Here is a 12,365-nt window from a genome sequence, read left to right as displayed (position 1 = left end):
AGTGGTAAAGCCAAAAGACTGCAATCTTTTAAATTGTTATCTCCAGTCAAGCTCAAAAGTACATCAGCAATCAGCACATTTTTTGCCTGTGTAAATACCTGATAACTTTTGTATTCTTTATCCTCCCACCCACAAAATATTAATGAACTATATTGGACATGTACCTCCTGAACTATTTTGAATAAACAGCTGAGACTGAATAAAGAGGTTGGTGCTACACCATTATAAAGCTTTATCTGTAATGAGTGTTGAACAGAACTTCTTATTTTCTCTTAATAAAAGCACTATTATCTGCACAGTAACACCACTAAAAAAAATGCAAGAGCTAAGGAGTTCTCACAGAAGTACATGTCCTTTAGGTTGCCTGATTGCAGATGCATTTATCTCAGTTCTAACTTAAAAGGAATTCTGAACATCTTGAAAAATTTGTCCCAATTAAAAAAAAAAAAAGAAGAAAAAAATCAGATCATAATTATGTTGCTAGCATTGATTGCTAAAATTCCCATGTTGCATGCACTAAACTAAACAAGGCTTGATCCCTTCAGAGAACTAAAATGATACCAGCTAAAACTAACTCTCCTATACGAATTACTTCAAGGCAAATCTGGTCATAGAACAGTGAGAGGGACGAAAACTGGAATATCAGCCATATCTCATTTTAAAAGGTGTGAGCAGTCATGCAGGGAGGATTTGGTCACTTTTGCTTTATAATCAATAGAATGATCTACAATTTTGCTTAAACACTAAACAAACATTTCCAGTTCAGAGAATAAGCCATAATGGAAGTAACTTGAATTACCCTACAGCTGCCGACTGTAAGGTTTTGTAGGGTCTGGATTGTGTGGGTGTGTTACTGCAGGCAGTGTAGCGAATTGCCAGGTGCCAGCTGAACCAGTTACTCTTGAGGCACGTCCTTCCTTACCTCGCAGAAAAAGGGAAGAAAAAAAGGGAAGTGTGGCTTCCCTCTGTGACATAAGTTACACAGGGACTGCAGATTCAACTCCAGCAAACCTATTATTTCACCAGATTAACTGTTGCCTTTGTGGCTGATTCCAAAGAGCCCGTCATTCAACTCAAACTCAGTTTTCTTTATGTTAACAGCATTTTATTTCAAAATATATTAACCATTCTGTGCTTACAAAGGACTGTGGTGTGAATATAATATTAAATTAAAAGCATCTTAAACCTACTACAAAAACTGTTTTTATCAAGATGAGCACTGGTGCATACAATCAAAATTATTTAGTTTAAATACCTCTACACAAGTACTTCTCAATCTTAACTTACACGTTTTACTCTGCCACAGATGGACATAGGGGTTATATCTTCAATATTGTACATGCAAACCCAGGTACTGTACCAAACCCAATTATGATAAAGTTAGTTCCACTCTGAAGATATATCACATGTACATTCACAGATAAAATTTGTGTCAACAGACAATAGAAGTTATTGCACCAAATCCCCACAGGCTCTGGGTAGGAATGCACATTTTAGAACAACCCACATTCTGTAATGCAAAAGATCTACTGTTAGGTTGGAGTAGGGTGTAGCCAGTCAGACTCGATGTCAAAAGTTTCTTTGGATTTGGTTTGGTGAAATTTCTCAAAGGGGAAAAAACACCAACCTTCCCAACCAACCTTCCCTTAGTGTTCTGACCAAAATATCAAACACTAGTTAGCAAATATATATAGGTAAGTACCCAGCTAATGGTATAAAAAGCTGGTTTCCAACCATCAGTGAGGCATAGAAAACCTGTTTTTAAAGGCAGCAATCTGAACAAATTGTATGCTTGCAGAATACATCAGTGATGACAGATGACAGAAACTAAAAACATTGATCTACAGAGCCAGTAAGCTACAAGCAACACAAAAATAGTTTTTATCATTACTTGTTGAAAATGTTCCCATTTTGGGATGAGACTGGCAGAAAGACAGTGAAATATTTGGACTTTGTTTTCCCAGTCTTATGCCCTGGATTTCAGCTCTTAAGCCTAATGAACTTTTGTTCTGCGGCAATTTTTTAGCTTTCTGATACTTCTTAAATTTAATATACACCAATACCATGAAATGCTTGCTTGATTTTAGGTCCTCATTAGGTCATTGTATACAAGTCTAGTGGTAAAAAGTGAGGCCAGTAGCAGAATATATATATATATATATATATATATATATATGGATGCCAGAGCATGCACTCTGCTTTATTAGCTTGAAGATGCACCCTGCTGCAAGCAAATACGTTCTGCTTCTCACTCAAACCTGGCTTTGGTGTCACCACATAGTACTTATATTCAAAAAATAATCTCTAATGCAATGCAACATGAATTTTATTTGTCCAAGCCCATCCATATGCAGAACAGATCAGGGATGCATTTACTTTCAATTAGCAATTCCTTCCTGGATTGGACATACTATTTCAGTATGGCCATTCAACGCATGCCCTTCCCTCAGGCATCCCAAAAGGGGATGAAGCAATAGTCTCATGTACTAAACCATATTCAAAACAAGATACCCAGATGAGGTGTGAAGAGATTAAGAGTCTGGGGAACTAGAGATATATTTCATGACCTATTAATTTTGGCAGCTCTTTAGAGGATGTGTGAAAATACTTCCAGGAACAGTAATCTGTCAGTAATGCATTCCTAGCAGCTTCTCCCTACTTTATATAACTACAACAAGGCAGTTATAGTCACCCTACCAGTATTTGCTTGGCTCTTCCTCAATCCGTATCAAGTAAATGTAAATTCTAGAAAATGTTGCTTGTTTTTGCTATCTACAGGCACAATTTTGTTCTCAGATATCATTAAAAAAAGGTTGGACACAATTTCAGTTAAAAGACTGAATAGGACAGTGACTGCTCATATTTATATGATGCTCCATATCAATATATGTATTTACAAACCCCGTACAGAATTCCTGAATATGGTGATCACTTCTGGCATTGTTTCTGGTTTCAAAACACCAAATTAATTTTCCATATAGCCTTTTTTTTTTCCTTTACCATCTTCCTCTGCCCCTGATCACTTAAAAGCAATTTTGGAAAATTTTACAGTAGAGCATTAAGGTACTTTAGTAAAAGTGACAGATAAATGGTACCAGGTTAAAGATCAAGCCTCCCTAACATTTGTTAAGAGTTTTGGGCAATTCTTGTTTTGTAGAAATAGAAATAAGATGGGAATTGCCAAAGTTTGCTTCAGCAGAAAGCTTAAGAAATAATAGTAAGAAGAAACCCTTTGAAATACAAGTCAATATAGAGTTTAAAAAGTCGATGCATCCATGGATTTAAGAGATGTCAGTTGTCACTCAATAAAGATTATCTGGGAAATCAATTTTCTCTTGTAAAATTGCAAACCTGAAGGCAAACAACTGCATCTCTCAAAGAATGCTACCTCCATTATTAAACATAATGAATACTAACTCAAATCCAAACACCTTTTGGCACCTTCTGAAGCAAATTGTAGCCATTTCCAGAGGTGGTATTCAACAAAGGTGCCACTATCTGCAGTGACAAATTCAAGTCCATATAATACAAATACAATGTCTGAACCATGGCAGTTGTGGAAGCATCTTCTGCCAATGATGCAAAGCTATGGAGTCTCAGTAGAATAATGGTATTTTCCCATCCTTAGTGTATCAGGTCCATAAGGGCAGCACCATTTGCAGTATTCTGTCACCAGAATTAGAGATCAGCAGCATAGCAATTCAGCTTCTGCTTTTACTCAGGAAGATTTCACCCAGTTTTGTATCCTCAGGCTTCCTGAAAAACAGTGTTTAACATTGTGCTGATACCCACAATATATAATAGTGGAGAGAAAATCCAATTCTTCTGGAACAATGCATTTTCCTTATTTTGTTCAATTAAACAGATTATGGATTTCCTATTCCAATAATAATTGACAAAATACATATCCTGTGTATCCTCCTCCCCAAAATCTTTAAGAGAAGCCATTTACTCCTTGAAATCAGAGAAGCCTCAGTGCAACCTAGAGAAGCTGCATATACACACCATTGTGCATGAAAATATCTGACTGCTGGCTGCATTACTAGATACGTGGTTACCAAATTAATTTCTGAAAAATGTGCATTGTATGCATTAGTATGATGTTAACTTTTTTCTTTTTTTTTAAGCAGTCTTTCAAGATAAGTAATTTCTGCTCCCACCTGGTCATGGTGCATCTGTGCTGAAAGCCACCCTATTATAGCAAGGCTGGCAAAAGGAACGTGTACCAGATCCTTGCCCACTGCAGTTTGTTGCTTCATGCATCCAATGAAGCCAGTATTTACAGCGAGCTGAAGTTGTTGTGCTGGGCTGTACACTGGCACAGTCACTTCTGCTAGCTCTGTCACAGCACAGCTAAGAGATGGGAAGGGATGGAAGGGCTAACTCTGACTCAAGTGCAGAAACAGCACCAGCCTTTTGGCACTACACTTATTTGCCACAAGCCTAATTTGCTAGAAGAGAATGATAAAAACCAGCACAGTTGAATTTCACAATACCATGAGACCACATTGTCTTGGATTACTATGAACATTCGCTTCTGAACTCTAAATTTTTGGTTCCAATTGAATACTACACGTAGTAAATACATTTAGGAAATACCTGCTTCTGGAATGACTGTTTACAGTATAGATAAAGGCAATCAACTTCTTGCCTATAAGCATTATGGAAAAGATGGTCTCTCCTAAGAAAACTGCAGAAAATTGCAGAAAAGAGTGCTTTTGGTTTGATTTGTTGCTGGGTTTGGGGTTTTTTCTTATGAAACCCACAAGACATCTACTAAAAGCTTATCCCACTGACCTGCTGGTTGTTTTTGCAGATGAAGAAATATAACCATAAACTGGCTCTTTACAATGACCAAAGCCAAAACGACCAGTTTAATTATTTTCATATTAATGTGAGACTGATCTAAACTAAACTGCTCTGAGAGAGTCTGAGTCCTCTCAGAAAATAATATAAATTGCTAAATATGCAATTACAAGGACTTCTATTTCTATGGGTAATTAGACACATACTAAACACAAAGACCAAATACTCAAAGTACCTTCTTTCATAAGATGGTGTTTTGTGGGTTTTTTCCTCAACATGGTGACATTCAGTGAATATTTCCTATTCTAAGAATGTGTTATTGGAAGGTTTGACTCTTATTTTTCTTTCTTTTTTTGGCAGTATACTGTCACTGCACCACTACTGGACCACATAATTGGTTCCTCAATCAGGCACAGCACACAGCATGAGCTCCTTAAGTTACATTTACTGAGTAAGATTGTACTTCATGGCAAACCTTAGCTGAATTTGAAACAGGAAGCATCAATATGAAGCCTCATTTTAAAGGAGGGCAAACGAACAAGTCTACAACAGATATGAATTCTCCATAAAAAATGACTCCTCTTCACACTGGGAAAGCAAAAGCAAGGCATCTTCTCAGATGATTTTACTCATTTGCCATTATGGAAGATAACTCTGTCTGAAATACGATTTTAATCTGCCTAACAGAGACCCTTCTTTGATCTAAGGTGATTGGGTGAAGGCAAAGGAAGAAGAAAACTTAAAACCAAACAAAATAATGCTTTAGAACAACTCTTTAAAATTACTGTGTTGATACCACAGGAATATGAAAGATTGTTTCAGGGAATGAGACAGCAAATGTGGACAGTAGAAATGTCCTGCCCAGTGAGCAAAGAGGTGGAATGGAAAAGTGGAAATACATTACAGATGCATTTTTTTCATGCTACTAATCTTCTTTAGATGCTGTCTACAATAAGCTAGAAGAACACAACAATTCAGTGCAAAACCGTGAACTAAACAAAAAAGTGATAAAATAAAGAAGTTTCCTAAGTATCACTGTGTTCTCATTCAAGCTGGTTAGAATGTTGCAGGATTACCTAGGGACAGCTTCATCATCCTCTGCCCTAGCCAGCAGTAATTATAAAAACGTGTTTCATTAAACATTTCTCATGAGCCAAAAAGCCAAGGAAATAAAACCACAGGACAGAGACTTGATTCAAGCAATACATTCTTCTTATTCAGTGAGTTGGAACTGATGTGTAGATCTTTCAGAATTTAAAATATTAAATGAGATATTTCCATATTTTGATGAATTTGAGTCCATCTACCAAATTAAGCCCAATCCTGTCCTTCAAATACATACCTGCAAGTGTGCAAACAGAACACTCAACCCCCCTCACTTCAATATAAAATTTCATTAGTAAAACTGCAGCAGCAAATTTTGAGAATCTGAGAAGCAAAGCTATTTGTGTCTTAATAGGTAGTCTGTTTATTGCAGAACTATAGCAGGACTTTCTTGCTGACTAAGTACCAGAGTAGTTTCCACTCACTTTCCATGAAAATGTATTTTCAGAAACAATGTAAAAATACACACAACATCGTCAAAATAAGAACCTTCCAAGTCTATCAGCACTCCCGCAACTCAAGTAAAACAAACATCTTAGTTACTGAGAGCTGTTTGCACACACAACCTAGATATCTTTATTCCCTGGATAAGAACCAATTTTTGTTTCACCCACTGCATTACTGTCAACAATAAATACAAGGTATGCCTGTATTTTGTACGACTCATTATCAATTAAACCAAAATAAATTCAAGAGAAGTTCCTAGAAACTAAAAGGTAGTTCTTTGGTTAAGCAAGTGCATCTGCTACTTGGTACCCAGGGCCTCATTGTATTTGTGGAAAAGCTGTGCAAGTATGAAAAATATCTACCAAAAACCCACTTCCCTTTTACAAAAAAGGATCCATTTATAAAGATCCATTGTGTCAAAATATTTCAACAATCAATACAAAAGGCCTTAAATGTCACCAAAACTGCAATTTAAGTAAAATTATATATTGAAGGGAAACACTAGAGTATTTGATGCTGTGTCCTAAACAACACATCATTTCAGAAATTCAAAAACTTTGTTTATTAATAATACACACCTTGATATAGTAAGATGTATCTTATATCTTAGAAGGATATTTGGCCAGAGGCTTACAGGGTTAAAAAAACCCAAACTAAACTCAACCAAAATCCATGCTCTCTCCCTTTTCTCTCTGGAAATAAAATTTGTTTGAGAAGTTAATTGAACTCAGCCACAGCATTTGAAAACCAACTCTAAACAATCCCAATTCAACTTCTTCCTATTACTGGAAACAGACGTGACTATCGTACATTACTACTGCCTGAAAACACTGAAGGCCTTGGATTAAATTTAGTTGACAAGATGACTCCACTGGGGGGTGGGTAAGCTGCAAAATATCATCAGATTTCACTGCAAGTGAGGGCAAGTTTTAAACTATTTAAACAAGTCCTCCTACTCCAGTAAGAGGAAAACTCACATTTAACAGTTTGCATTTCTACTTATTTCAGGAAGATATTAGAAACACCAGTCTCCAACAACATTAAATTTCAGTGCCTATAAAAGGATAACATTTAAGTGTTATTATGAGTTACAGGTGATGGTTGAAGCCTATAAAGAAATACTTTGAGGAGTAGCAAATATTTATTTTATACTGTCATTTCACAAGGAGGAGTTTACACTTCTTTTGCCACTAGATTAACTAAAAATAAATACTTTGGAATTACAGCTTTCCTTAAAGCTACAACAATTTAATAAGACAAATAACCCAAAAAATAAAAGCCAAGCTAGTAATTTCAGCAGATAATGACTCCAGTGGATGTACCTGTCCTCTTAACTATTCTTTTCCTGCAGACAGAAGGTCTTCAAAGACTTCAAAGAGGCAGTTGAACTGTGTGTTGGTATGAAAAGCCATGGGAAGTAGACATTCTCTCTTAAAGAGGCAAAGTGCATGATATTGTAAGGCCAGCAGATGTTTGAGAAGTGTTTTCTCCTAAACCCCAAGCTATGCTTCCCTATGAGCTGCCCCCAGGCACAGCTGGAAAGGGACAGAAGGCCATGGCTGTTGTGAACTCAAGATAGAAACCAGCAGTTCCCTCATGTTGAAGAGGTGCAGCACAGCACCTTCATCACTCCCCAGACATTTTCATCTCCTCAGGACTCTCTCTTGAAGACCTGGGGGCAGGGGAGAGGGAAGGAAAAGTGAAAAGTAAGACTTAAATTTGTCCAGTGATTACAAATAATTAGCTTCCTACAAAGTGAACAGGAAACAAACACACATGCAGATTATTGTGCATACTATGGGAAGCTCTATCTATGGCATATAGGGTAAGTCTTGGATTGTAACTTCTAAAAGTCAGAGAGTACACCCAGATCCAATTAGTGTTTCTCTCCTAAGTTGCCTAGATGAAAAGATGACAACATTGTTCCTGTGAATAAAGCAAAGGATTATTTCTGACAGGCAAAGAATCCTTTTTAAGATATACACATAAAATGAGCTAACCTGTATAATTTAATAAGACAGCAGAGACATTTAAATGGCTGCTGTCATTAACACTATCACAATGTGGTTTCGAACTGTAATTAGTTATTTAGTTAGGACCTTATTCATCCCATTCCTTAACTATATGGTTTAAAGACACATTTCTACATTCCACATTTGGTAACTTCAATAACGACATTAATCAGGATCATACTTGTAATGGAATAATGACTTTTTTTAAAAATCAAGTTATGTTTATTTACATTTTGCAGTATTGTACATTAACATATAAAAATTAATTATTTTTAGACAGACCCTTTATTAAGGACAAGGAACTCTATTAGATAGCCATAAATAATAGTTACACAAAGCAAAAAGGATGTTCAATCATCTCCTAGCACAACAGAAACATATAAATTATAGGACACAAAGGCGTTATCAGTGTATTTTCTAAGAGAGCCTTCTGTAAGAGGTTGAGAAGTGTTAAACAAACACTTCAAGTATACGAGTTCCAGTGAGTGTTTTACTTCACCATAATTTTTATTTCTAGAATATAGGAGAGTTGAATCATCTCCAGATATTCCAATACTCATGTAGATGTGGACACACACTCTTATCTAAAAGTCATGCACTCATTCTCTGCAGCTGTGCAGACATGCACTGATCTGTGTAAAAACATAATGCATACAAGTAAGACATTTATAGCTCACCGGTAAATCTGTAATGGCCACGGTGACTGTGATGGAGTGGGCACTGAATTTGTTGGGCTCACCAACATGGCACTATATATGTTGGAAGCAACCACAAGTATACAGAGTAGAATTGGTCCTATGATGGCTCCTTCCAGTCCCAGGTAATATGCTCCTCCAGCTACTGCAAGACCTGTCAGGTAAGGATGACCACCTCTGCCACAAGAAGAATAAAGTTAAATTAAGAACAGCAAACACAGTATTATCAATTATGAAATGTGAATTAATAATCATGTTTAATCAAGCTTAAAAATGACACAGCTATAGATACCCATATTTACACAATAAACTGCTGTTTGAATGACCACATAAATGTCCCAATTTGTATTCTGCGCTGTATTTGCACAACAGATCAAACACTACTATAGCATGTACCCAGGTAATATCCACAATGTGTTGGGGAAGGTTGGCATTTCGAGAGGCTTTGCATGCCCTCGCCAGCCATTCCATTGCGACCCCTGGTTCGGGCTTCTGGTTGCACGTGCGTATTCTCATAGAGATAGAGCCGTGCACCAAGTAATAGCAGCAGGAATGTTCAACTTTATTGGGGAATTAACAGGTTAATATAACTTCTTGGGGTGAACATGTGAACAATAACAACTTGGGACAGGGCAAGAGGCTCTGTCCACAAGGCGTCAGGCTGCTCTGTTTGGTGGAAGGGGCAGTGTGCACGAGGTAGGCAACATGGTGCTGGTGCCACCGAGGCTGTTTTTCCCCGGCTCCGAAGTTGTTTATCCACCTCCAGGCTGCCTCAAGGTTGCTATGACCTTGGCTATCCTGCCAGCTCCTGGATAGTGGGTTGTGCATTTCGGGGCTCAGGCCAAGCCTTCCCCAACAACAATGGAGGAGTTACTTTATAGACAACTGCTGAATAATGTCCGAAGGAGTTAACAGCAAAAACATCTCCATTTTGGGAATGAAAAGATGCTTGACTATGAGGACTGTCCATGCTTTATGGTCAAAAACCGTTAAATTTAACACAATTAGCAACACATACTATGAGCATCCCTGGACAAAGACATTAATTTACACAAAGATAGCAACTTGCATTGCATCTTTCAAAGAACAGTTACCATACAGACTTTAAATAAATAGCCATGTCTTCCCATTTTGTTATAAAAAAATCTGTTCAGTCTGAGTGTTTGTTGTCATTAGCTTCCAATGTGTTCAGATGAAAACCAACCAGATTTTAATGAACATATCAATATTTACTGGAAAGTTTGGTTCAGTGGAGCTTTTGATTAGAGCTATTATGGCAGCAAGTAAACCACAACATTTTTATTTTCCATGTCTCAATTCAGGTCCAAAATGCAAATCCTACCAACAGCATTTACTCAAAACCTGCTCATCATCCTTCATTTGTTATAGCTAAAACAATGCTGGCAATATGGCACTGTACAAGAAAAACTACAGCTGATACCCAGCACAAAATTTTCAGGAAGTTCCTCTAAATTTTGATTGTAATGCATTGAAAACACCAGCTAGTCTGTTCAGAACTCCAGCAGTTTCTGAGGTTTCTGCTAAGGTCCTGACTTCTACTCAACTCCCATATTTCAAGTCTGCCTTCATCACAACTGTATGCAAAATGAGACCATGAAACAAGACCTATTAACTCATACACACATTAATCATGTCTCAGCTAGATCAAACTTAACCTACTGGCATGGCCATATTGTTTTTCTGAAGGGACAAACTTGACCTTAAAGTTTTATGTTTCTCCAACAGTAGACACATGATTCATTTCTAAACCATTAAAAACTTCAAAATTTTTTTTGCCAGCATTTGTATCAGTTTAAATGTTCTTCTGGCTAGTTTGCTAAATTAAACAACAGATCACCTGATGAATCAGGACTATCATATGAGGTTAATGTAACCCTGCATAACCTAATTATAGCTATTTCAAATAGGTTTAATCTAATCTGCAAGACAGCATGATGCTTATTGTTCTATTTAATGGGAAGAACACAATTTTGCTCCACTGTCAGAAAATCTATTCCTGTCCCATGTATTTTCTGGACAGTAAACAGAGTCTGCATACCCTAAATTCAAAAAGTGTAGTCTAGTAAGTAGAAGAATTATTGGCTGTTTAAATACCTACTAGCCTTAAATTTATACATGATTTATTGTTAGAAAAAAAATGTAATTTGATTATACTTCTACTTGTTAGCTTTAATTAATGCAAAATAACTAGAGCCACAGTCTTTGAAAATTAGTATTAATATTGGGCATATTATCATTAGGTACTCTCTGTTCAATTAATTTCCAGCCACACAGAACTTACACACTTGATGTCCTGATTCTACGTTAACTCTCCCATAATAAAATCAGCACAAACAAGGGACTAGTACCAACCATGTAACTAAACCTGGACCATGAAGTCCTTGATTCAGTTTACTAGGATTGTTTCTGATGATCAAGACTGAAGCAGTAACTAGAGAAATACACCTTTATACCTATATTGTACATGGTTGTGAACATGTCTTGCACATGGGAGCCTTGACAGTTCATATCTTTGCCAGCTCCGTTTAACTGTGCTGCCTTATCTTCTAGTCTGTGTTGCATAAAGGTATTCACAGACAAGCGCTGCAGAAAACATCAGTGAACATTTCAGCTGCACTCCACAAACAACTGCAAACGTTGACTTTGTCTCCATTATTTGGAGTTTGTTTCTCTGTGTACAAACTCAGAGTTGGAACTAGGAGACATTTCAAGTCAAAAGAACCAGCCAAACATCTACTAAGTTTTTTGAAGAAATCTGTGCCTACTTCCCACAACAGGAAAACAGCACTAGTGACTGTCTCAGTAGAAGCCTATCTCCAATTTTGCATTTTCAACAGACTTTTGCACTGGACTATGGTAACACAACACAAAAGATGGCTTTAAAAAGTCCTCAAAATACTCACAATCCATATTTCAATGAATGACTGAATTAATTATTTAAAGTATTTTCTCAGGTCCCAGACTAGCTCATGGTTTTTCTTGTTCTGCAGTATCATCTGGCATTAACAGACGTAAAGGAGAATGCTACACAGACCCTTAGTCAATGACTAGACAAACAGAAAAGGTAAACTAATTCTAAGAATCCCAGCCTAAACAGCTAATTTTGCTGATGCTGAGTTCAAAACCTCTGAAGTGTCAAAGTTCATAGAAAAGAGGTCTGGGAAAATAAAGGCCAGTAAGATTTCTATCTATCACTACACCTATTCTATGCTTGAAGATACTTTGTCACATGCTTCAGAAAAATCAGTTTAATTAAAGGCATCAGTGATTGTCAATAATT

At 36.8% G+C, this 12,365-nt stretch overlaps 1 protein-coding gene across 4 annotated transcripts in view; it reads right to left on the bottom strand.

Moving 5' to 3' along the window:
• Window positions 1–1,083: 1,083 nt before the first annotated feature.
• The window catches only part of TMEM245 (transmembrane protein 245), an 83,786-nt gene continuing 72,504 nt past the window's right edge, over window positions 1,084–12,365 (bottom strand). For 3 of the 4 annotated variants that reach the window (XM_071553591.1, XM_071553593.1, XM_071553594.1), the window contains 2 exons: window positions 9,047–9,241; window positions 1,084–8,029 (listed from right to left, as the gene is read on the bottom strand). In XM_071553591.1, coding sequence (XP_071409692.1) covers window positions 7,984–8,029; window positions 9,047–9,241 — 241 coding nt within the window. In that variant the 3' untranslated portion in view covers window positions 1,084–7,983. The remainder of the gene's footprint in view (window positions 8,030–9,046; window positions 9,242–12,365) is intronic. The other variant, XR_011697684.1, reaches the window with a different exon arrangement.

The sequence above is a fragment of the Pithys albifrons genome, chromosome 4, assembly GCF_047495875.1.
Source record: "Pithys albifrons albifrons isolate INPA30051 chromosome 4, PitAlb_v1, whole genome shotgun sequence".
Classification (NCBI taxonomy): Eukaryota; Metazoa; Chordata; class Aves; order Passeriformes; family Thamnophilidae; genus Pithys; species Pithys albifrons.
This window is presented reverse-complemented; position numbering and strand designations above follow the sequence as displayed.